The 27640-nt window shown below is 40.6% G+C and overlaps 1 protein-coding gene across 9 annotated transcripts in view; it reads left to right on the top strand.

The window, feature by feature from the left end:
• LIN54 (lin-54 DREAM MuvB core complex component) overlaps positions 1 to 27640 on the top strand; it is a 1508411-nt gene that overhangs the window by 1194875 nt on the left and 285896 nt on the right. For all 9 annotated transcript variants that reach the window (XM_044061349.1, XM_044061353.1, XM_044061352.1 and 6 more), the window contains one exon: positions 18505 to 18576. In XM_044061349.1, coding sequence (XP_043917284.1) covers positions 18505 to 18576 — 72 coding nt within the window. The remainder of the gene's footprint in view (positions 1 to 18504; positions 18577 to 27640) is intronic.

Below are 27640 nucleotides of genomic sequence, written 5' to 3'. Positions count from 1 at the left end.
TCGGCTCCTAGTCTCCCTCTCGGTGCTTCGGCGCGGGGAAGCCTGACTCCTGTCTCGGCTTCGGAGGCTGCTCGATCATCGGACCTGGGAGGACCAGCTTTCGAGGCCATGCGGTGTGCGCTGGCCAGGTGGTCAGCGGCATCATATGGTTCGGTCACTTTGTTCCCTACAGCACCAGTGCAGGTCTCTGATCGCCCAATATCTCTTGACAGCGGAGCCCCAAGGCCTCAGGGTACCCCCACGAGTGGCCCCCATATTTCTGAGGGCCCCTCAGAGTTTTTTCCTGAGGAGCCACCCAGAAAGAGAATGTGCAAGAGGAAGCACATAGATTCCCAAGATGAGTCTCTCATGTCAGACACAGACCTCGAGGAATTGGAGGGGTCCCCTGATTCATCCTCTGAGGATGTTTCTTTCTCTGACATCCTAGAGATTTTGAAACAAAGAGGTGACTGGCCATCCAAAGCCACCTCCGAAGAGGAGTCTGTGTTCCTAAAGGCCTTTGGTGCTCAGCCGTCTGCCTCCTGGGTGTCTCCACCCTTCGATGAGCTTCTGGATCTGGTTTGTTGAAGGGTGTGGGAAACCCCTGACTCTGTGGAACCAGTCCCCAGGAGACTCAATAAATTTTTGTCTGCCCCTCCTGATAAGGAATTTCTATCCAAGGGAGTCCCTGTGGATGCCATGGTGGTGGCAGCAGCCACCAAGAAGGAATTGGCTGAGACTTCTTCCACCGTCCATCCCCCTAACAAGGAGTCTAGGACTATGACCGGTACGGGAAGTGTACGTTTTTTCAGCGGCCTTTACTTTGCGGTCACTGAATTACTTATCACACTTTACACAGCTCCAGAGAGATCTCCTAAAGGAGCTTGGAGATACTCTTAACGGGTAACGTTTCTGAGGCGGTGGCTCAGAAGGTCAATGCTCAGATGTCTACCCTCAGTTCTATTGCGAACTCCTCCATGAGGCTGATCTCTCAAGCAGCCAAGGGAGCGAGTAGGGCAGCAAGTTCAGGAGTCGCTCTTAGGAGACATGCCTGGATGCGCTTTTGTCATTTTGCAGAGGCCTTCAAGTCTACATTCACCAACGCCCCGTTTGATGGTTCCTCTTTGTTCAAAGCCAAGGTGAAAGGCGCTCTCACTAGGTGTGAGTAAGAGGGAAAAACTCTGCCGTAGGAGTCTGTTTTTCCCTTCCCTCTAGGCCTTATCCCAAGGCACAGAGGGGTGGAAAGATATGGTTCAAGAAATCACAGAGGTTTTTTCCCGGTGCACAAGGTGAGTCTCCCTCCAGAGGCAGGGGAGGGGGTGGTTATTCAGGTAGACACTGCCCTAGGGGGCAGAGGAGGCCCTCGTAACTCAGGAGACCGCAATTCCTTTCGTGGTTCTCCCTACCGCCGCTCCTGATGGGAGGCCCAACTGTGCATTTCCGGAGCCAGTCGGGGGTCGAATCTCACTAAACCCGGAGGCCTGGCAAGGTATCACCAAGGACCAATGGGTTCTAAGAATAATTTCTGGAGGATATGTCATTCCCTTCTCGTCAACTCCCCCTCCAATCAAGAAAATCCCGGATGTTCCATCCAGTCAAAGGGATTCCGCAGCTTCAGAGGTTTCAAAGCTACTAGAAAAAGGAGCCATCCAACATGTCCCCTCAGACCAGATCAGATTAGGGACTTGCTCCAGATTCGTTTTGGTGCCAAAAAGGACAAGGGGACCTGAGACCCATTTTGGATCTCAGCCATTTGAACACCCATGTGCAAAAGTCCAAGTTCTGAATGGTCATGTTACAGTCTATTCTCCCATTGTTGGGAAAAGAAGTGTGGATGTGCTCCATTGACCTCAAGGATGCTTACTACCACATAAAGATGGACAGGGCATCCAGAAGTCACCTACGCTTCTGGTTGGGAGCCAGCTACTTTCAGTTTCGAGCCCTGCTCTTTGGTCTCACCACAGCCCCCATGGTGTTTACCAAATGCATGGCAGTGGTCACTGCTCACTTGAGATATCAGGAATTCCAAGTGTTTCCATACCTGGACGACTGGCTCCTTACTGCCACCACCAGGCATCTGCTACTTCAGACCAGAGACGCTACTATCAACCTATGTCAACAGTTGGGCATCATCTTCAACTGGGAAAAATTTGCCTTGTTGCCCTCGCAGTGTGTCACCTTTATAGGCACTGAATTAGACATCGTCCTCATGTGGGCGTTTCTACCACAGGAAAGAATCAGTCTTACAACAGATTTACACCTTGCTCCGTCTGAGAAGAGTGAAGGCAAGATTGTTCCTCCAATTGTTGTTAACGATGGCTGCTACGATTGTTAGTCCCCCTGGCAAGGTTACATATGAGGCTCCTTCAGTGGCTACTCTTCGCCCAGTGGTCTCTTCAACATCTTCCACTTTCTCACCCTATTCTACTCAGACAGGTGCAAACAGGATCACAGTTGGTGGCTTCACACTGACAACCTCAATGCGGGAAAGCCCTTTGTTCCTTCGCCTCCGGTTGCCACGGTGACCAAAGATGCCTCCCAGATTGGGGGGGGGGGGCATTATCTAGGCAGGACAGTCCAAGGCACGTGGCAAGAGCACAAGATGCATCTGCATATCAATGTCCTGGAGATGAGCAGTGCTACTAGCATTCCAAGCACTTCAGAGCTTTCTTCCTCTCGGGACTATTGCAATCCATTCAGACAATATGTCAGTGGTATGGTATCTGAACAAACAGGGAGGAACCAAGTTGTGCTCCCTTTGCAGAGAGGCCATGAGAGTGTGACAGTGGGCAGTGTCTTCCCAATGTTTTCTGGTAGCAGCGCACATTCCGGGGAAGTCCAGTGTGATCACAGACAGGCTAAGTAGAGCTATTCTGATGCCTCACAAGTGGTCCCTGAACTGTCAAGTTGCGGAGCAGTTTTTCTGCAGGTGGGGTCAGCCTTGCTGCGACCTTTTTGCCAGCCCCCTCAATGCCAAATGCAGCAGCTACTTCACCCTTATCTCCCCTCAGGGGGAGTCACCCAGGGACACTCTAGTCCACGATTGGCCCTCCGGTCTACTATATGCCTTCCCTCCGGTTCCTTTGCTGTCAAAGGTTATTCAGAAAGCGCAACCCTTGGGAAGCAAAATGATTCTGATTGCTCCACACTGGCCTCGTCAAATTTGGTTCCCCTTTCTCCATCCCTATCTCATGGACACTCCTTGGGTTCTGGACCCACAACCAGACTTACTGACTCACATGTCAGGGCCACTCCATCCCTCTCTTCGGACCCTCCGGTTGACAGCTTGGCTACTGCACTTCCATCATTAGTTAGGCTTCACCATTTTTCGCCGGAGGTGGTTCATATTCTATCTTCCTCTCATAAGCCTTCGACCAGGAAGATTTATTACAGCAAATGGAAAAGGTTTTCTATCTGGGCACATGCCAAACAGATTGACCCTTACACAGCTCCAATCTCGTCAGTATTGGGAGTTCCTCTCTATGCTTTTCAACCAGGGATCAGCTGCCGCAACCATTAAAGTCCAGTTGGTGACGATTTCTACCTTTAACGTCGCAGAGAAAACCTAGTCTAATGGCACATAAGACTCTGTAAGGCTTTCCTGAAAGGCAGTTTGTTGCTTCATCCTCCTGTCTCTGAACCTGTTATGCCTTGGGACTTAAACTTTGTTTTACGGGGTCTTACTTCACCCCCCCTTTGAGTCTGCAGCCACTTGTGATTTAAAATTCTTAACTTGGAAGACTGTCTTTTTGATAGCCATCACGTCAGCCAGACGTGTTTCGGAGCTTCAAGCTTTATCAATTAAAGCACCTTATTTGATTTTTCATAAGGACAGGGTTTCTCTCGGAACAAATCCACCCTTTCTTCCCAAAGTAGCGTCAGTTAGTAACCTTAACCAATCCATTGAATTACCAGTGTTTTTTCTTCAGTTCTCGAACAAAGCAGAATTCAAATTTCATCAGTTGGATGTGCACAGACAATTACAATTTTATTTGCACAGAACGAAGGACCTCAGAAAATCTGATCAGTTTCATTTTCGGAAAACAGAATTGGGTCTCCTGTTTCCAAAGTCACGTTGTCCAGGTGGATTTCCAGTTGTATTTCTTTCATTTATACTTCAGGGGGAAGAGATTTACTGTTCTGAGTGAAGGCTCACGCTACCCGGTCTGTATCTACATCTACAGCTTTTTAGGCCAGATTGTCTATGGATGATATTTGTGCTGCGGCTACTTGGGCATCTCCTCACACCTTTGTTACTCATTACAAGTTAGATGTGGTATCTAGAGTCAGGTCTTTCTTTGGTTCCACAGTGCTCAGGAGTATTTTCCACTGAGCCTCCCAGGATTTAGGTGCTAGGGACGCTGTCCCATGGGTAAGAATGTAGGCAAGATTGGACTACCTAACATCAAGAAGTTATGTACTCACCATAACGTTCGATGTGTGTAGTCCGTCTCGCCTCACATTCTTACTTACCCCCCCCCCCCACCTTCCCCCATCCTGGAGGATCTGGAGGTTAGGCCTGGTTTCAGAGTTCCCTTCATTCTTGGTTTGTTCTTCCTTCCTTAGGTGGTGTTATGCATGGAGAGTGAGTGCTGGTGCTCGCACCAAAGTAGATCTGGGGATAGAGAACAGTGCAGCATGGGATACCATCTTGGCCCAGTCAATTGAAAGACTTCGAGCTAAAGTATGGCCGAGCTAAAGTATGGCCGAGTCAGAGCCGACATTTGGCTCTGAACCCACGGGTAAGAATGTGAAGCAAGATGGACTACATACATCAAACATTATGGTGAGTACATAACTTCTTGTTTGTATACAAATATATTTAACTACACTTTTCTCATTAAACTTCCCCTATCTCTTATGTCATTCAAGTTGCCCTTGTCTTGTTTTGTGCTGCCTGCACATGCTTGCTTACTGGCGTTGGCAGTGTATATACTGCCTGTTTATATTCTGTGCTTGAGCCTCTGTGCATCTTTTTGTGGCTGTTAGCACTAACAGATGCTGCTAAGCATGTAGGCTTGCTTAGTCGCTTAACTACTCATTGTAGTAACACAAATGAAGCATGTAGGCTTAGAACTGTGTGCACATGCAAGTTAATGAATTCCTAGGAGTGTCTAGAACAACTCTTCCCATACCAAAACATTTTATGTCAGCTAAACTACAGCATCTAATTTGTCAATATCAACTATGTATATAGGAAATTATAGCTGTAGAATCTTATTACTCGTTTTACTTAATTGTGTACATATGAAAATTATGTATGTAAAGATGAAAGACTTTCATATCCAGCCGTAAGCTTTAGGCTTTTTTCAAATTATATATTCAACAGCCTTGCAAAAGCTGTATAAGCTATTGTATGTATACAACCCTTTTGATAGCAATGCTGTTCTCCACAAAATGCAAACAGTGCAGTTGTATATAATTAAAGCAGAGTACAATGCTGTAAAGAACTCCTAATGTGAATGTTAGTGATGAACAACAAAACAATGTGAATGTTAGTGAAAAATAGTACATGCACTTTTTACATACAATGAATGTACTGATATACAGCAAAAACATTATTATTGTCTTAAGCATACCAGTTGCAATGTTCTTCTCTGTGAAGACTGGGTCATGACTGAGGCAGTTTATTTGAATAATCAATTTAGTTGGTTAACCAGTCTAAAATGAAAAATAAAATACTGTGAAACATTGCTTTTCATGGCAGGTAATTCTAACCCACTGGATTTAGCAGGTTTTTATGTTCATAGATTCATAGGTAAATACTGGGCTAGTGGCCATTGCGGGTGTTATGTTAAGCATTGCCAGTTACCCTTTTTGCATTCAATTAACTTATCCCATTTGGTTAGAGATTGGCCTTGCTCATCCCTTCATTGATAATTGTTTATTACCCCTAATGAGAATAACTGGTATCATGCCATATATAATTTGAGGGGACCCATGCATGCAACAAAGCATTTAGGAGCTGACTCTGTCCATTAGTAGTACAGGGGCCAGTCCTGGGATAAATTTTCTGCTTCCCATTTAGAGATCCAAGTTGCAGCCTAGAATATGGACAGGAATGGACTTTGTTTTATGTGGCTGGAGTGCTTGTTCCAGAGCAGTGTTATCCTATGCGAGATATACCTGTCCCTCTAAACCATTCTGTTGATGTTGCAGAAGTGGTTTGGATCCCTAGACAGAGTATTTCATTTTTTGGTGTTTTAGATCTTCGTTCAACATATGCTTATTTGTAAACGCTGAGACACTAAATTTGAAGTGTATCCCAATATTGTAAGATGATGCCAAACTCATATGTACTCATTTTTGTTTTTGCGTTTTCTTGTCTGATTTTTGCAGTAAGAATGTTTTTAAAACAAATGCACGTTGGTCAGTGTAGAAAGATGGGAATTTATGGACCTACATTTTTTCATCATGAATTGTTATTGAAGGATCAAACATTTAAAATGCTGTAGCTTATCACAGATATTGTTTTCGCTTGGGTGACTCAGTGTGTGTAATAAATGTACAACTTGAATGGGTACTTAAGTATTATTGCAACCAGATTTTCGCGATAATAGCGCTTGCTTCCCAATGCAGAAATCTAAAAAGAAATGCATGCAAAATCACACTGACAATGTCAACTTCATCTAAAAACATTGTTTAGGTAGCAAAAACGTTGTAAATATAAAGGAATGAGTGCTTGTTTCAAGCTATGCTGTTTTCCAACATCTTGTCACTGTAAATACATTTTACACAGCCGCTATGTGTAATACACATTCCATATCCCCAGCCGCGAGCCTGTAAATGATGTCAAAGTTATACTTCAGATTAGTAAAGACGATCTATGTAGATATCCATTGGTAGTGAACTAAACCCAATAAGCAACCTTTATAAATACAATGTGTTTGTGGGATCTACCTAAGACAGAAAAGGAGTCAATAGCACTTTTCCAGCAATATGGCATTATATCAACAAGTAAAGAATGCTGTTCCGGACATTCAATGACATTATACTATGGGAAGCAGATTTTTTGGAAATGCAATACAGAAAAATGTTACCAACACATAGGAGTTCGAGTGAGTAATTTCTTTGAAGGAAATAGAATTAATTTTACCACCGCTGTCCGCTTCATTTATTTTTGGGCAAAGCAGATGACATCTATAAGTTTTTGTCAGGAAGAACTGGACATGGCTGACAAGACAGTCATAGATTGGTGTAACTACTTACGTGATGTCTGTGTCTTAGAAATGGAGAAAAAGGACAAGAAAGAAATCGGAGGGCCAAGGTGTATTGTGGAAATAGACGAGACCCTTTTTACTAGACGTAAAAGTAATGCTGGCCGTATTCTCCCTCAACAGTGGTTATTTGGAGGGATATGTAGGGAGACAAGAGAGACTTTTCTTGTAAAAGGTCCTGATAGAACAGCCGCAACATTATTTAATAAAATCAAAGCATGCATTAAACAGGGCACTACTATTTAATCAGATTCATGGCGGGCATATCAAACTCAACAACTAGAAGAAGCTGGTTTCAGTCATGAAAAAGTAAACCATAGCTACAACTTTGTAGATCCAAGCACAGGAGTGCATACACAACACATACAGAGAATGTGGGGAATCTGTTAAGTGGAGAAACAAAAAACAGAGAAGCACTGCAAGACACCATTTGGACTCCTACCTAATTGAATACATCTGGCGTGAAACATAGCTTGCACTTAAGAAAGACTTATTTGATGCAATTTTGACAGCAATAGCAGACAATTTCTCTCCATACAAAAAGTGTAACCCAGCAAGTGAACCATCTACAAGTATGCTTCCTTAATCAGCGATACAATATTTACAAATATGTTGCTCAAAAACATCCGGAAGACATCCACATGAGTACTATGCAAAACATCCACAAAACATTGCAACAATAACTGCTATCTCCCCAAAAAAATCAGTTTCTGTCAAATACTACAAGAATGCTCTTCGTAACTTTAGCCTCCATCGTCAAGACCTTCATCTCTGTTTGATTGTTTGGATTGCTATTACCTTTAACTTCAATTATTTCCTACAGTATGTCAAATAAAACTAGTTATTTACCAAAAAAATGTGTTGCTCCAGATTTCTTCTTCTCAGGAAAAAGTTTAGTATCCAATTTTGTAGTAATCCATCACACAGTAAAAACGAACGAGCATTTCCCGTGCGTCCTCAATTCACTTCTGCACTAAGACAGCAGTGCAAACAATTTTGATGCACGCAAAGCAAGTTTCACATTTCTGCATTAATTTACGCTACTAATTTGGGACAAACTACTTTGTACCCAAAGAAAACATCAAATTCTATCTTACTTTTAGTCCCACAATCCATTTTTGGGCCAACAAACGTATTACCGCAACTGCGAAAATCTGGTTGCGATAATACGCAAGTACACTTGAATGTTATTTTTGTGTAGCAAAGAAATGTTTATATTGTATGTGTTTCATATTGCAGATTAAAATAACAAGCAGTTAATGGGGTATACCTTAGAACAGTGGTGAAGAGAAATATGTGCTTGTGAAGCTAATGATAATGTTAAGAAATGTTACTGTTGTTGAATTTGATCACTTTTGAGTCAAAAGTTTGCTCAATAAGGTCGTTTATTAATAATATTTTTCTAAAGTCACATGGTAGTCATTATGTTAGCACTACATGTGGGCAGTATTTTTATGTAACTGCTTGATGTTCACCTCATGTGTGTTCCTGCATTTACATTTATTTTGTACCATTATATTTTAAGGTGTAGCTAATAGGTTAAGTAAAAAGTGTGATAGGTGAGGGGCTGTCCTAAATATTATCATCTCAAAGTAAGGCTGTTTAGATACATAGGTAAAATCATGATGTTAATGTTGAAAATGTTACATGGTTACAGTCAGTTATGCTAAGTGTCCCCTTATTAGGTAATTGACTTAGACTATGGTGGAGTACATCTGACTGGATGTATACATGGTTTTAGAATTTTATAGGGTTGAAGGTTTAACTATAATTTTTGGAGAGAATTGTCTGAGTGGTGGTGTGGGGCTGTGTAATTTAGAGTTGTACTCTGTTTATGTTGTTGTCATAGTACAACTTTCCAGGCATAAGATTTTAAGTACTGCAGGAAATTGTGGTTTCTTAACATTAATCTATTACTAAATGTTGCTTGGCTAAAGCAGTGTGTTGAGAGTTTTTAAGAGTATATGTTTCAGTGGTTTAGTGCTGGTTCTAGTAGTATTGGTAAGTGGTAACATAATAAATAGGTTTATGCTAGGGAGAAGGTGATGTTTTGAGCTTCTTTCACATGCAGTAATAATTGCAGATGTATACATGGAATGGGGATGTTGCCAGGAGTAGTGAAGGTTTTTAAATTTAGATCTGGAATTGTCAGTACTGATGCGGTGGTGGTGCTGCCGTAGCTTTGTCGCCTCACAGACATTGCCCGTTCGATTCTCAGAGTGTCTTCTGTGTGGCGACATGCGTGAATGGGCGTTCCTTCATTGAAGGTTGTGCGTTAGGCCCGGCAAGCTAGCACATAAAAACTCTACTGCCAATCATTAGCAGACCAGAGTTCCGCTGTGGCGACCCCTAACCGGGAAAAGCCAAAAGACACAAACAAACAATTGTGTCAGTACTGAGGGTGGATTTGTGACAGGCAGTAAGGATTGTTAAATACATAGTAAAATAAAGAAGTTGCAGAGTTCCACGACAGATTTACCTTTTATTTATACAAAAAGAGAGTTAAGCGCTTTCGCGATCTACCCAGATAGCTTCTTCAGACTGTATTACAATGTCATCTTATCTAACCAAGCATTTTAAACCTTCAGTCATTAACACATTGCAGTTAATTAATCACAATTACCTAATTAAAACATGGGAGTGGTTCCCTTTCAATAAAACCTTTTTAAAAATCCAAAACTTCTTACTTTGCCATTCTTTTGTATCAGCTTATATCTAAACAAAATACTTCTAAAAAACAGCTCAGTATATATGATACAATAGAAACATAAAATGTTAATAAAAAATATGAGAATGCATGTATATATATGTGCATATTATTATAATATAGGCCTAAGCTAGATCACAACCATTTGGCAGACAAAATTCTTAATTTCATTTAATATACTTGAATTCATTATAAATATAGACATAAAGCAAAGGCAACATATTATATAATAAGGCATGTATATAATTAAATGTCATATTAAAAACATAAATAAACATTTAGTTCATTCTAATGTCGTGCTTTAAGGAAGGGTTTAAGTGATACTGCATCATTTATTCCTGGATGTTTATCTGCATTTAATTTTATAATCAACTTCTGTTCTAGTTCTTCAGTTTTATTTTTTATATCACCTCCTCTAAGGCCTTTCTTAACTATCTCAAGCACAAAGAATTTAAAATGATGATCTCTCCCTTCTTTTTGAATATGTTTGGCTAGAGCAATAGTTTCTTTACCTGTCGCAATGTCTCTCATATGTTCTAGAATACGTTCTTTTAGCATCCTATTCGTTTTACCTATATAGTATGCTTTGCATATTTGACAAAAACTGAAATATACTATGTCAGTAGTTCTACAGTCTGCATCTATATTTGCTAATATTTTGAATTTACTCACTGGATGTAAAAAGGTAGTGCAGGAAAAAATATATCTGCATGCTATACATTTTCTACAGGGGTAAGTACCTTTCCTCTGTGATGTAACTTCATGTATAGTATTTTGTGATTTATAGCATAGCTGCCTTTTTAAAGACTTTTTATTAATGAAAGAAAAGTGTGGTGCTGAGTCTATTACTGTTTCTAAATCCTTGGATGCAGTTAGAATATTCCAATTCTTTTTAAAAACATTACAAAACACATTTGTATCACTGGCATAAGTAATAGGAAAATGTAGTCTTGTATCATTGTGTTGTCTAGCCTTTGTCTCTTAATTTTCTATTCCCTCTGAGAAGTAAGGACGGCCTTTCATTCCTCTTACTGCCAGTGTTTCATTGACACATGCATCTATTTCAGAGTTGGAATAGCCTCTGCTAATAAACTCATCCTTCAATATTTCTGTTGCTTGCTTAAGTTCACTGTCACTGTTGTATATTCTCATATTCCTAATCATCTGCCCTTTCAGGACATTTCTACTAACATGTCTGGGATGCATACTACTTTTATGCAGTAGGCATTTTTTCCTTGTCGGTTTCCTATATACACTAGTTTTCATGTCTCTTAATCCAGATTTTTCAACCATAGCATCCAAGAATTCAATTTTATCATAAGAATATTTGTGAGTAAATTTCAAAAAGTTTGTTGTATGCAAATAATCTGTGAAGTCTTTTAATTCAGTTTCTGACTTCCCCCCCCATAAAACCATTTTGGTGACTATTATTTACAAAAGATAGGCATAGCTATGGGCACTGCTTGTGCCAATAGCTACGCCAATCTAGCTATGGTACAATGGGAAAACACATGCTTACTGCAAGGACATGAGTATAGCAAACGTGCTATGGTATACACGATTTGTGGACGACCTTTTCATTTTATGGGGGAAGTCAGAAACTGAATTAAAAGACTTCACAGATTATTTGCATACAACAAACTTTTTGAAATTTACTCACAAATATTCTTATGATAAAATTGAATTCTTGGATGTTATGTTTGAAAAATCCGGATTAAGAGACATGAAAACTAGTTTATATAGGAAACCGACAAGGAAAAAATGCCTACTGCATAAAAGTAGTATGCATCCCAGACATGTTAGTAGAAATGTCCTGAAAGGGCAGATGATTAGGAATATGAAAATATACAACAGTGACAGTGAACTTAAGCCAGCAACAGAAATATTGAAGGATGAGTTTATTAGCAGAGGCTATTCCAACTCTGAAATAGATGCATGTGTCAATGAAACACTGGCAGTAAGAGGAATGAAAGGCCGTCCTTATTTCTCAGAGGGAATAGAAAATCAAGAGACAAAGGATAGACAACACAATGATACAAGACTACGTTTTCCTATTACTTATGCCAGCGATATAAATGTGTTTTGTAAAGTTTTTAAAAATAATTGGAATATTCTAACTGCATCCAAGGATTTAGAAACAGTAATAGACTCAGCACCACACTTTTCTTTCATTAATAAAAAGTCTTTAAAAAGGCAGCTATGCTATAAATCACAAAATACTATACATATAGTTACATCACAGAGGAAAGGTATTAACCCCTGTAGAAAATGTATAGCATGCAGATATATTTTTCCTGCACTACCTTTTTTCATCCAGTGAATAAATTTTAAATAGAAGCAAATATTTAAACAGACTGTAGAACTACTGACATAGTATATTTCAGTTTTTGTCAAATATGCAAAGCATACTATATAGGTAAAATGAATAGGATGCTAAAAGAACGTATTCTAGAACATATGAGAGACATTGCGACAGGTAAAGAAACTAATGCTCTAGCCAAACATATTCAAAAAGAAGGGAAAGATCATAATTTTAAATTCTTTGTGCTTGAGGTAGTTAAGAAAGGCCTTAGAGGAGGTGACATAAAAAATAAAACTGAAGAACTAGAACAGAAGTGGATTATAAAATTAAATGCAGATAAACATCCAAGAATAAATGATGCAGTATCACTTAAACCCTTCCTTAAAGCACGGCATTAGAATGAACTAAATGTTTATTTATGTTTTTAATATTATATCCATGCCTTATTATATAATATGTTGCCTTTGCTTTATGTCTATATTTATAATGAATTCAAGTATATTAAATGAAATTAAGAATTTTTTTCTGCCAAATGGTTGTGATCTAGCTTAGTTAGGCCTATATTATAATAATATGCACATATATATATATATATATATATATATATATATATATATATATATATATATATATATACATGCATTTTCATAGGTAATATTTTGCTAATATTTTTTATTAACATTTTATGTTTCTATTGTATCATATATACGGAGCTGTTTTTTATAAGTATTTTGTTTAGATATAAGCTGATACAAAAGAATGGCAAAGTAAGAAGTTTTGGATTTTTAAAAAGGTTTTATTGAAAGGGAACCACTCCCATGTTTTAATTAGGTAATTGTGATTAATTAACTGCAATGTGTTAATGACTGAATGTTTAAAATGCTTGGTTAGATAAGATGACATTGTAATACAGTCTGAAGAAGCGATCTGGGTAGATCGCAAAAGTGCTTACTCTCTTTTTGTATAAATAAAAGGTAAATCTGTCGTGGAACTCTGCAACTTTTTTATTTTACTATTTTGGTACTTTTGTGTTGATGTTAGAGTGAACTCAGTACTCTGTCCATTTTCCTTGTACCATTGTTAAATATGTATTTGTCTTTATAGTATATATGTAGTTATTTAAATTGGAGCTTGATGGTAAACAGTTTTTATTTTGTGGTGAATGTTTCAGAATAGATTGAAATAAAGTAGATTATATCACTTTTTACTGTGACACTCAAAGCCATGTTGGTTCATAGGTAGGTACTACGCTATTGGCCCTAGGGTCCATACAAGCCTAGCCAAAAAATGTACACTGGCTTTCGCCACCCAAGAAAATTATTTTCCTGTGCCCCTGTCGAGCAGAGCCACAGAAGTGAACCCGGGGTGAATTTCCCATTTCCCATCCAGTCATCAAGATTTTTCTTGAAGAGTGCTAATGAGGAGCTCTGTTTGACATAGATAGGTAATCTGTTCCAGAGTATGGAAAGTCTCTGGGACAGAAATCTATCCCTCCAGTATGTTCTGTTTATTGTGGTGACAAGGTTAAGGTCCCTAGAGCATGTAGCTCGGAGGGATTGGGATTTCTTTAAGTGGAGCATGTCCAGTAGCTCTGGGTTTGACATAGCTTTGTGTGTTAGGCAGAGATCGCCCCTGAGTAGGCGATATGCGATGGAGTAAAGCTGTAGTTTTTTTGAGACTGTCTGCATAGGGCATCTGTTTGAGGCCAGTAATCCTCTTTGTGAGGTGTTTCTGTGGTCTTTCCAGTTGTTGTAGATGTCTTGTGAGGTACATACCAAAAGGGGCATTGTACTCTATAATGGGTTTGAGTGATGAGTAGAGGGGAACAAATACCTCTTTTTTTTTCTGGATGAGAATCCTTTTGTGATGAGATGAGCCATGTAGAAGGATTTCCTGACCACTGTGGCGATGTGATTATCAAGAGAGAGACTACTGTCCACCTGTGTCCCAAGGTCTCTTATCACATTTTCGGCATTAAGTAGACTACCAGCTATGTGGTAGTTCATGGGTACAGAGTTTTTACTAAAGGGGGTGACAATACACTTTTTGGCATTGAGCTTCAGGCCATGGCTTTGACACCAGGTATCTGTCTCAGTGAGGCCCTTTTGTAGTTTGTCCACATCGTTAGGAGTTTTGATTGTGGCTCCTAGTTTGCAGTCATCTGCAAACTTTGTTAGCCAAAGACCTTCTGTGTTGGCCTGCCCTTCAGAGAAGTAGATACCAAACAGGAGAGGACCCAGGACTGAACCCTGTGGTACTCCACTTGTCACTGGTCTGATGTCGGATTTGGAATCCGCTACTTTCACAGTGTGGGTTCAGTCCGTTAGCCAGTTGGCAACCCATCTTGTGACATAGGGATTTATACCTAGTTTAGTGAGCTTATCTATAATTCCAGAGTGGGGAATGGTGTCGAAAGCCTTGGCGAGATCTAGATAAGCTGTGTGAACCATTTTACCCTCATCTGTGGCTTTGGTGACTGCTTCAAAGAAGTCAATCAGGTTTAGGAGACATGATCTGCCTTTTACAAATCCAAACTGAGTAGGGTCCAGAGTTTGGAGATTACCAATGTTTTTGTTTGAGTTCCACGATGATACGTTCCATGGCCTTGCAGACCAGGCTCGTCAGGCTAATGGGGCGGTAGTTCCCGGCGTCCGTCGTGGCTCCCCCCTTGTGGAGTGGGATAACTGTCGCGGTGTGCCATTAAGTGGGTACAAAGCCTGAGGTGAGGCTATGATTGAACATGGTACTTAGGTAGGGTGCCAGTTCATTCTGTAGTTCGTATAGAACGCAGCCTGGGATATTGTCAGGTCCCATGGATGCTGTGTTCTTGGCTTTGGAGAGTGTGTTTTTTACCTGTGCAGCCGTGATTATAGGAACTTTGCATTCTTCCGGTATAGAGATAGGCCCTCTAGGGGGTGAGAGGGGGGTAAAGTTAGTACCGAACCTATCTGCTAGGATGTTGGCAATATCAGTTGGTTCTGTATATTTCGTGCCATTATGCTGTAACTCAGAGCAGTTCTGAGTGTTCCCATTTAGATTCTTGACATAGCTATAGAATGCTTTGTGGTTGTCTTTAGAGTCAGTGGCAATTTTGTTTTCGTAACTAGCTTTGGAGGATTTTATGAGGGATCTCAGCTTCTTACTGAGGTTGACCAGGGAGTTCCTCCAGTCATGGAATTTTACTCTTTTTCACAACAGTTTCTTTCTTCTGTTGTAGAGTTTGTTTATGGCAGAGGACCACCAGATTGGCTTCCTTTTTTTGGAGGATAACATCTTGGTTCTGTTAGGGATAGCATGATCCATGCACTCTTGTAAGTGCTTATAAAGTGCATTTGTGTAGGATTCGGCAGTCATACCTCTATTGTCCGTCTGCATGGGTGTCATGAAGTTTGCCACTTCTGTCTTAAGAAGTGTGAAGTTGGCTTTTGAGAAGTTTTTTACAATGGTTTCCCTAATTGGGGCTGGGGGTGGGATGTGGATGTCTAGGCTGATTAGCTTGTGGTCGGATCTGACCAACGAGGAATTGACCTCTATTGTGGAACTCCGGTTTCCCATGTTGGTAATGACCAGGTCTAGGATATTGCTGCCCCTGGTGGGGGTGTGAATAAGTTGATCCAAGGCGTTGGAATTTATGAATTCTAGAAAACGTTGAGCAAAAGAGTTGGTACATGAGTAGTTTTCCCAGTTAATGGTGGGGTATTTGAAATCGCCCATTATTAGGGTGTTGGGTTGTACCCTAATACTTTCCAGTGTTTCAAGAAATGAGGAGTGTGAATCCTGGGGCATGGTGGGGGGTCTGTAGCAAGCTACAATTTGGATGGCGGTCTTCCCCAGAGTTAGTTGCACTTGGATAATCTCGGATGCATTACGCTGTGCAACTAGCCTGGAGGTGGGGATATCCTTAATGAATATGGGCACGCCTCCGCCTTTAGTGCTTCTTTCTGGGTTAGGTGGCCGAAAGGTGTGGTATGAATTGAAGCCTGGTAATGCAGGGGTGCTCTCTGGAGGTTTGAACCAGGTTTCTGTCACTGCACAGATGTCAATGTTCTCCATTTTAAGGAGTGCCTCGAGTGAGTGCATTTTGAGGTTTAGACTTCTAGCATTGAGTAGCATTACCCTCAGATTTTGCTTGCTTGTACCTGTTACGGTGATGAATTTGTCATTTGAACCTTGCCTAAAAAAGGCACTATAGGGGTGGCAAGAGCCTTAGCCAGTATCCGGAATCCTAAGGGCGACAGGTGCAGGCCATCTCTGGCAAAGCATCGTGGACTGTCGATCATGTCGTCCCAGGCAGACAAATACTGGATCCCCTTAGAATGACACCAGAAGCTTAGCCAATTGTTGAAGTCAATCATTTTGTCCTTGTACTGTGGTATTCTGGGTGATGGCAGGATGCTACTCAGGGTTAGGGTCATATCTGCCTGGGATACAAGATCGGAGAGCTCCTCCATGTCTCTTTTCATGTAGTCCAGGGAGGTACGTCTCAGGTCATTCACACCAACATGGACAATGACAGTGTCATATTTGTACTTATTGTGGAGTGACCTGAGTGCATGTGTTATGTGGCGGATCCTGGCACCTGACAGGCAGCTGACAGTAACTTTCTCCTTGTTTAGTCTAGTGAGTGGAACATCAGTGTGCCTGACTATAGAGTCACCTATGACTAGAGTGTTGGGTACGTTGTTATGCCTTATGGGCTGTGGTTGAGTGGCACACTGAGTTTGTGGGCTATGTGTCATTTGGGTTGTGTTGGGGGGTGGAGTTTGCTTGTGTTTATGCTTTGGATGTCCCTGATGCTTGGGCAGGTTTTTATTGAGAGCCTCCGCGAATGTAGGTGTGTGTTTTGTGTTTCTATGTGTGTGTTTTGGTGATGTAGGTTTTGAGGGACTATGTGATGAGTGTGATGTGGTGCAAGTGTTTACCTTCTCCTCTTGACTGTCTAGTCCAGTCTTGGGTGAAGAGAGCTTTGCTTCCAGTTTGGCTATATAAGTGTATCTCTCACAGGTTGTAGTGTTGGGTGGTAGGAGGAGAGGGTTGTCTGTGTACATGAGGCAATTGCTGCATTGCCCCAAGATGCCCAGATTCATCAGGTAGATAGGAGAAATCACTGGGAGCTGACCCTTAAACATGCCTGGATAAGTGCTTATTTATTAAGTACTAAAAACTGCTTTCCACTAGACAAGTGAAGAAAGTTGAGTGCTGTAGTAATTTGCAGCTTATGTAGTGCTTACAATGAGTTCTGAACAAGTGCTGAGTTCAAAGAAACAGATTTGAGTGCTGAAACTAGAAAACTGGCTAGTTATAAGAAAAAAAAACTAAGCTAGAAGGCTTCCCTGCAACACAAAAGGGCTTGGGGGCTCAGAAGCCTACAAACAGTCTATACCACTTAACAGGAAAGGCAGGAAACGAGCTTAAAATTTTTTTTCTGTTTCCCAGATGCTCTCTTTGTACACAGTAGGAGTGCCTGAAATCAGAATATGATCTCACTGCACTCAGTTGAGTGAGCAAATGAGATGGACCCAGGAGTAGTATCCAAACACAAATTTACAAGAGGGGCGGGCAGTTTCAAGGCCACTAAGATAGAGCAGAGTCAAAACTTCCACTTCAGTTAATATTCCTGTAACACAGTTAAATCAATTTAAATATTATATTATTTGAAAAAAAACTGCAGATAAAGGTTCTCTTATACGTCCAGTTGAATACAGCTATATCTTAGCCGGCCAAAGCTGAGGTTTTTAAGCAGAAAATATTTCAAACTGTACCACTTAAATAGGCAAGGACAGGAAATCAAAGAATGTGGCTACCCCCACACCTGCAGTTACTAACAAATAATAAAATTCAAGCAAGCACTGACTGAAGAGCAGAGTCAAAACTTCCAGTTCAGTTAATATTCCTGTATTTGGAGTCTAACCGAGTGTTGTTTTTCCCCCAGGGGATTTTGCAACTATTCTTAATTGAAATGTCATCAGTATTAATACAAAATAATTCCACCTAAAAGTGGACACTTAAGAGTAAAACCAGTAAAAACAAAGAACCACTATATCATGGCAGGTAGTAGAAGGACCAAGATCAAAGGTTTTTAGCATTTCACATGTTTATTCTTCACTTTCGTCTTAACAGAAACTAACTTCATTCTGTGTTGCACTAAAATCTTTGTCATTATTGGTTTTACACAGAAATAAAATGTAGAAAAGTGTGATATAACTAATGTTTTTCAGCATTGTCTCAACATATAGATTTCTGTTTTAGAATATTTAATGTTTACACTGTCTTTCCATTTGTTTTTTCTTCAAAAACAGAATAACTCCATCAGAGTCTGCTCCTCGGCCAAGGAAGCCATGCAACTGCACAAAGTCCCTCTGTCTCAAATTGTAAGTTATACTTCTCAATTACGTTTTAGCCTGAGTTGTTGTGTTTTGTAGATATTACTGTTTGACCTATAATTTAGTGTAGCAAATGTCTAGTTTGACTATAAAACCAAACAAATTTCCTGTCTTGTTTCTGTGATATGTCCCAGGCAGTGTTTGATTTATTTGAATTCATAGTGTTTTGTACCGAGTGGTGGGTACCAACAGACAATTTGTTCCAAGTACTTGGTGGACATTAAGTCATTGTAACTCCATCCTTCTCCCCTTCCCAGCTGAAGCAGTAGTAGTATTCAGTATTCCCCATTCAGAAGCAGTAGTAGTATTCAGTATTCCCCATTCAGCCAGTCCCTTTCATGTAAGTCAGGTAAGACCTCTAACTTCTCTTGTCTCAGAATATGAAGTACTAGCACACCCAGGTAGCAAAAGCAAGTGCCAGAATATCAAGAGAGTGCAAAGGAACAGGATACTAGCTGATGTTCTAAGGATTTTACTTGTACATGATCAGTGCTTCCAAGGGAAACGATGACTGATGTCTTTATTGGGCTGTTAGCAAAAGGTTACATAAGGAATGCAGTCACAGCTGTAACTGTTTAAAAACTCTCCTCCCCATTAACTGCTGGAAGCAGCTAATATACCTCTGACATCCTGTCAATACCCCACCTGACTGCCAACAGTAATTTGACATTCCCCACCATCCTGGGTCAGTAGCTAAAGAGCTTCAGTCCTCACTACTAACTCCAATGTGAGACTGTCACTTACATAGGATTAATACTTCACAATTTCCCCTAAGAGTCCAACAGGAACATGATGAATAAGCTGGGACTGGACCGTATACTTCTGTCCACCCCTAATGTAACTGTTTATTACACACTCCAGAGCAATGTACCCCAGTTTAAGACCTCTGATACACTCACACTTAAATTAAATCTCACACATCCAGACAGTTCTATGAAAGTCTGACACAGATTTCCAGCTGTGCCCTTTCCCAAAATAATATGGTAACACACTGCCACCAAATTAGTGAGCCTTCATGCCATTTTAAACAGGTATCCAGTTATGAAAATTAGATATTAAAACAAATGGCAGCAAGCTACGTAAAGCAGCCAGGCTTTCGGAATGGCCCGGGAGATTATCAAAGCAGGTATAAGCACTCTGAAATCACTAAAGAAAACCCTGATTGACCAGCCACAATGTAAGTCAATAAAAATATTTAATAATGAGCAAAATGATTAAAAAATGTATAACAATATTTTCTAATAAACAAACTGAACTTAATCACTGGTAATATGAAATTAGTACTGAAAGATAGAAATCCAACATTTAGAAAAACTCTGACTAGTCAGGTAGGAAAATTATAACTAAAGAACACTGTCCCTGATCTAAACTAAATTATTACAACAGAGCAAATGCAGGATTACAGTTTTTGGTGAGTCCTTTTTGGGTATCCACTGTACAGTACTACTGTAACTGACTTCATCTGTCTTCAACAGGCTCTTTTATTGACTACCTTAATTGTCAACTGTTCCATTTCTAATTTTCAATTCATATTTTGAAAGTCAACCAACAGCTGTTTACTAAAGTTTCTTCCTGTCTTTCAGCCTCTGACAGTAACACATAGCAACTGTCAACGTTCCGATGAGGTCTTCTGCAGATCAGCTGATTCTGAGATGGTCTGCATTTAGAATCTTCTTCACAAATATGCGGTTAGAAATGTAAAGGAACCAGATTATAAATCAGCATGTAAGAACTTATTTACACTATCATAGCTAGTCATGCTGGCATGTAATACACAGGTTAATCAGAAGTTGTTTATAAAGACTTCTGCCAGATATGCTAGCACAAACAACAGTGTCTAATTTCTTCACATTTCTCCCCCCATGACTCAAGCATGGTTTTCAAGTGACCCTTGAAAAACGACACTTAAGAAAACTGGGTCTGTCTGAGAATGTCAAGGGCAATTCATTTGCATTGGTATTATTAACCCCACTAAGGTGTTCTTCTCCTTCTAAGGAAACTTTGCTGAGTAGAGCCCCCTTCCCATATTTTGAAGCATCCACTTGCACAATAAATTCTTTACTGTAATCTGGGCTGGCTTAAACAGGGAGTCCTCCCAAGATCTCTCTGTTTTTTGAATGCCTGTTTGCAGTCTGTGGTCCACACTACCTTATTTGGTTTATTTGTCCTAGTTAGATCAGTAAGGGGTGTAGCCACTGCACCACAACTGGGCACACATTGTCCACAGTACCCCATTGCCCCTAGACATGCTCTCATTTGCTTTTTATGAACAGGAACTGGCCACGCTTGAATAGCTTCTACTTTGACAGGTTCTGGCCTGATCGTACCACGCCCTACTCTGTGTCCTAAGTAAGTGACCTCTGCCATACCCACCTGACACTTACTGGATTCAGTGGTTAACTTTGCCCTTTTAAACTGGTCTGCAAATGCCTATAACATAGTCTTTCATGTAGAGTTTAACCTCTCCACAAGACCATTAGTCTAGAGATGGTAGGGGGTGATCTTTAAATGATTTATCACACATCGCTTCCTCAAACAAGTCAGCAGGTCTGGCATGAAGTTTGCACCTCAATTGGTCACTATCCCCGTTGGAAGATCTAGCATGCTGAAAAATTATTTGCCACCTTTTCTACATCTATGTCATCTTCAAAAGGAATGTTAGGAACTGTAGCTAGAAGTGGCAAAGGGTAGGCTCTAGGCACTACCAACTAACGTGCTACTTCACGTTCCAGTCCTCCCTTAGGAGTCCACTTTCTATACAGCAAATCTTCCTTCTTTGCCTCAATATCACCTGCACAAGGAATATTAGAGACTATAACAAGAAGTGGCAGACAGGCTCTAGACTCTACTAACTGATGTACTGCCTCACCTTCCAGCCCTCCCTTAGGAGTCCACGTCTTGTACAACAAACCTTTGTTCTCGTATACAGATTCCCCTCCCCTCTTCATTGAGCCCCAGGTGCTTCCTTACCCATCTCCCTCAAGTGTTATAGGGTCCATAAAGTTGAGCCTGTCTCAACTCTACATTTGTGGCCCTCCCAAGTTCCCCTTCTGCAGGAAGCCTAGTAACTTCTGACAGCTGTACCTCACTGTCAATCTGGGTACCTTCATCACTCCCCACTGTCCTTGCAGTCATTGTGTCCAAGGGAGCATCAGTATCTCCCAGCAGCTGTGGCTCACTTTCCAACGTACTGCTTACAGGATAGCTCCTTCTCTGAAACAGCCACCACACCAGTCCCAGCTTCAGGTATGAGATCTGTCTGGGTCTCCCCCAGGCTATCGGACCTACATGCCTTTCTCCAAGCCTGACTATGTATCACTGCATGGACGCAAGGTACTGCATCATCAGAGCCATTCCCCATCAGGACATATGCAGAAATATCCTCAAACACACCTACCTGCTTGCTTCCACTTCCACCCTCACAGTCAAGATTTACCCTAAACAATGATATTTGGAATAGGGTCCCTCCAAAACCTTTGACTGGAGTGGACTATCCAAGCAAGTACTGCTCTTCTGTAACCACTGCAGTCTTCACAGTGGGTTGTATCAGAAGCTGTGTCTCTCAGCAGTATCCTGTTTACCATCTACTAAGATAGGATATACATTTTGGTGACAGATTGGCACCCTTGTTGTTTCCAAACAGCTTACCACTGACAGGTTGTCATCCCCGGTTGCTGGCTCCCTCACCTTTTGTTTCTCACCTTGCCTCGATGGACATTTGACTGCTATGTGGCCCCTCTGGTTACATTTGAAACATCTAATCCCTAATTGTGTACTTGGAATAGTAGTTTCCCCTGTTACTTGTGTACTCTGTTGGAGTGCTTTAGACTGCCCCTTGGGGGTTCCCTTATGTCCATGTGCAGCATTGGGTATCCTTTTCTCAGGCACTGGTGCTCTGCTTGCTAAGTAGAGATCCCCTTTTCTCCCCAACTTCTCCATGGAGTTGCACTCTGCTAACCAGATTTTCATGTCATCAGGCAAAGTACTGAGGGCTTGTTCCCTCACCAAAATGTCTGCCAGTCCTTCAAAAGTGGTGACCTGATACCCACTCACCCATATATATGTAAATACTTAAATCAGCAATATAATCATGTACACTTTCATCTGCTTCCGTCTATGTTCGTGAAACTATTTTCTATAAGCTTCAGGTGTTAGTAAAACAGTTCTTAACTTTATTATAATGCAAACAGTCTACATCACATAATTTTGACATGGCATGAGCAGCTTTACCTTGAAGTAAGGGAGTCAGGAGCCAAACTCAGAGCTCATGGTCAGCATCATACTGTCTGCATATCCTCTCAAATATATGAATAAAACCATCAGTCATCCCTATCCTTGTATTGAGGAAAAAGTTTACTGACCTTTACAGCTTCTGGGGTCTCGTTATTCCCCTTCCCCATTATCTCCATGACCCTCTCAAAGGGTAAGAAGTTCCACTTCATGCCGGCCACGTCTCTCGTTTTCCTCAGCCTCTAGTTCATATTGGCACTGCTTCTCCCTTTCCTCAGCCTCCAGTTGCAGTCTGCTTCACTCTAGATTCTCAGTTCTTCTGAAGAAAATGTTGACTGTCCTCTTGGCTGGCTGCACATCCCCAAGAACAAACTGGATATCCTCCGAACAGCTGGTCTGAGCTGAAGCTGTAACTAAGGCTAAAACAATGCTTCCTTAGTCTCCTCTGGCTTCACACCCCTTGGCCAACTGGTTCTTTGTCGGCTTACTATAGTCTTCTGCTGACATCTTTGCCTGCTGCCCTTGACCAGCTAACTAAAAGTAAAACTGTGGTGAACTGAGATTTTGTATGTTTACTTTGTGGCTGTGGAGAGTGCACACCCTCATAACAACTACCCACAGGCTACCAAAGTCCAATTAAAAATCCCATACCGCTACCTCCAAATAATGTGATGTCCGGTCAGTATCCCACTGGATTGCCAACAAGAATATGACATTCCCCACTATCCTGAGTCAGTAACGAATGAGCTTCAATCCTCAGTATTAATTCCATTGTGAGGCATCATTTAAACAGGAGTAATATTTCACATTTTCCCCTAACAGCACAACAGGGACACACTCTGTAACCTGGGACTGGACTGTATACTTCTGGTCACCCTTAATGTAACTCCTTATTACAATCTCCAGAGCAGTGTGTCCCAGTTTAAGACCTCTGATGCACTCATACTTAAATTAAATCTCACATATCCAAACACTTCTTGAAAATCCTGACACAGATTTCCAGCTGTGCCCCTTTTGCAAAATTATATGGTAACATTCTGCCAACAATCAGAAAACCTTCATGCCCTTTTAAAGGAGTGTCCAGTTATGAAAATTAGATATTAAAACTAATTATAGCAACTGACCTAAAGCAGCCAGGCTTTCGGAGTGGCCTGGGAAGTTATCAAAGCATGAATAAGCACACTCGAATCTCTAAAGACAACACTGATTGACCAGCCACAGTGTAAGTTAATAAAAATATTTAGTAATGAGCAAAATGAAAATATAAAACAGTAATTTACAATAAACAGAGTACAGTTATTAGGAAAATGAAATCAGTACTTTGTTGCGTCTTTCGGCTTTTCCCAGTTAGAGGTCGCCACAGCGGAACTCCAGTCCACTAATGATTGGCAGTAGATTTTTACGTGCCGAGTTGCCAGCTCTGACGCACAACCTTCAACGAAGGTATGCCCATTCACGCATGTCTCCACACAGAAGACGCTCTAGCTGAGAATCGAACAGGACAACATCTTACTGTGAGGCGACAACGCTACCGCAGCACCACTGAAGAGTAGAAATCCAACATTTAGAAAAACTCTTAACTGATTAGTTATAATTTTCATATCTGATTAAAGAGCACTATCCCTGATCTAAATTATTACAACAGAGTAAAGGCAGGCTTACAGCTCTTGGTGAGTCCTTTTGGGTATCCACTGCACAGTACAACTGTGAACAACTGGCAACTGTAACTGACAACTGTCTTTAGGCAGGTACTCTTAACACATAGCAACTGTCTACATTCTGATGACATCATCTGTAGATCAGCTGCTTGAGACAGTATGCATTTAGAATCTTCTTCAAAAATATGCGCAGTTAGAAATATAAAGAAACAATGTTCAAGTCTTTGAAACATTCTGCACAGATTATAAATCAACATGTAAGAACTTATTTACGATATCATAGCTAGTCATGCTGGCATATAATACACAGGTTAATCTGAAATTATGTACAAAAACCTCAGCCAGACATGCTAACACAAATGACAGTGTCTAATTTTTTCACAATCCCATTAGGGACAATGGGGTCAGTATAGATAAATAACAGTAATAAGATGTATACATGTAACTTCTGTAGATACCCATTACATATTCTGTTTAAGCAAACCAGACAAGTCTGGTTAACAGACCTTCTGTGGTAGGTAATGGTTGGGATTTCCTTTTCTGCTCTTCTCATTTCAGCTGCTTTTTGCCTCTCTTTTCCTCATACTTTGGGGGACAGATTACCTTTCTTCTCCTTATAGACTTCATGCTAGAAGAGCATGCTTAGCCTGAATTTATTATTTCTGCTGCTTGCACAGTTTGACTTTTGACCCTTGTATTTACATGGAGCAATTTTTGTGTTCATAGTTTAAAAATGAAAAAAGCCTTCAAAATGCTCCTTTGGTCACCAGATGCATACTTGTACCGTCTGTTGTTGCCTGGGTGAGAAATACAGATTCATACTCTGTCATCAGCGCTAGTGTTTCGCATGTGGAGGCAAGAGAAGTTGGAGGTCTTTCTTAACTTACATTTAAGTGACTGGCTGAATGTTCCCTTTTATGATCCCAGGCAAGCACCAGAATGTCAAGAGAGGGGAAAGGAACAGGAATACTGGCTAATGTTTTAAGGACTATTTGCACATGAGCAGTGCATAGGTCTTCCAAGAGAAATGAGCGCAGCATAACCCAGTTGTTATGAATTTTTGTAAGAATGTCCTCTTCATGAAGCTCTGCTGGTTGTGATAAAAACTTTGCACACAATTCTACTATCCTTGAGGTAGATGTCACTGTAACAATATGAAAACAAATAACTTGACAACGAAAGCCAGAAAATCGGCATACAACACGCAATAACTAAAAAAAAAATTAAAAAATCACAAACAGTGGGTACTAAGAAGTCCAGTTTTAATATTTCTTAAAACACAACTAAGCGCTTTCACCATAAAATTATATTAGCTTCTTCAGAGTTGTAAAATACAAAGTTAAAAATGCATTTAAATAGTCACTGATATGTCCAACAACCAATAATAAACCAACAGTAATTAAATTCTACCATCCAATCACATTCCATTCCATGAGCAATCCAGCCCACAGTTCATAGGTTCATAAGTGTGTACTAGGCCAACGGCCCTGGAGCCTTTACAAGCCTAGCCCATAGAAGTGCCCTGGCATCATGCCACCGTTAGTTCCTGGTGCCTCTATCAAGTAGAGCCACTGGAGTGATCCCAGGCGTGAACTTTCTATTTCCCATCCACTCATCAAGATTTCTCTTGAAAAGGGCCAGTGAGGTGCTCTGCTTGATGTGTATGGGAAGTCTATTCCAGAGCATGGGCAGTCTCTGGGTTATGAACCTGTCCCTCCAGCATGTTCTGTTGATTGTGGTAATGAGGTTGAGGTCCCTGGAGCATGTGCTGCGGAGGAATTGGGATTTCTTTAGGTAAAACCTTTGCGTTTAAGACGGTTTTAAATTGCTTTCCAACATTTTATTAAATAAAAAAAATTTTAAAAATCATAACGTCCTTTAGTATTAAACCTCATAGGGTCTCCTTTTTAAAATTGGAGACATTGAAACTGGGTCATTCAACCCTGGTCTTTGGGTCACATTAAGTCTCACCTGCCATCTAGTCTCTTGAATTTCTACTTCAAGTTTATCATCCCCCCTCTCTCATTGGGATAAACCCTGTCAGTAATAAAAAATATAAGACTTTTGTAGTTAATACAATTGTTGATGTGTATAAACAATGCATTGTTTGTTATTGTTTTTAATGTCCCTCAGGTGTTTTGCTATCCGGTCATGTAACCGTCTTGTAGATGTTTTTCGTGTTTCACTGTTGCAGTCATTACATTTGGGTAATCTGCTGGCAGGTTGCCCTCAGTCGGCCTGAATAACAAAGTCTTGGGTCCTGCATTGGTTGCTGTCTCTTCTTCCATGACAAAGAAAAAGTTCAGAAGACTGGATTAACGCCCGGTTTACACCTCAAAGCAGTAATGACAAAAAATAAACAGGTTGACCACGGCTGAAAAATCCATATGTAGGTTCACTTTCAGCAGAATATTCTTTAATAAAAAACAAGATTAAGCGCTTTCATGATCTAAAACAACTGATCGCTTCTTCAGACTCATTAAGGACAGTTAAAACATTAGTTTTTAAATCAAATACATCCAATCAAAATATACTTTTCTGTGACATCATCTAATTAATTAACTAATTCAAATGCAACAAATATATAACTAACTACCTTAAACCCTGTTAAAAACAATTAAAATATCCTATACAGTTTTAACTGTCCTTAATGAGTCTGAGGAAGCGATCAGTTGTTTTAGATCGTGAAAGCGCTTACTCTTTTATTAAAGAATATTCTGCTGAAAGTGAACCTATATTTGGATTTTTCAGCCGTGGTCAACCTGTTTATCTATTTTTTGTCATCCTCTTCCATGACGTCAGGACGTCAGGGGTATAAAGCATGCAGCCAATGCTATTTTATTCAGTCTTTCTTGCCGCGCAGTGCCCGAAGCAGTTCACAAGTGCCGGTCGGCCGACTCCTGAAATTTTCGCATTCAAGTTTCAGAACCGAAGTCTTCAACTAAAGCTAAGAACCCTGTTGGGGAAACTTTTTCTTGCTCCTTACCGATGTCCGTAAAAGTTAATAATTGCAATACTTGTGGGAAGCAAATACCACATAAGGATTTTCATTTGTACTGTATTCCTTGCCTAGGCCCAGATCATAACGTGCCTTGCTGTCGGTTTTGTGCTAGATTTAACCAACGCACTATTAAGCGTCGGTATATTTTTGCTTCAAAATATTT

Source organism: Protopterus annectens, chromosome 2.part0 (assembly GCF_019279795.1).
Source record: "Protopterus annectens isolate FY-2018-M chromosome 2.part0, PAN1.0, whole genome shotgun sequence".
NCBI lineage: Eukaryota > Metazoa > Chordata > Ceratodontiformes > Protopteridae > Protopterus > Protopterus annectens.
This window is presented reverse-complemented; position numbering and strand designations above follow the sequence as displayed.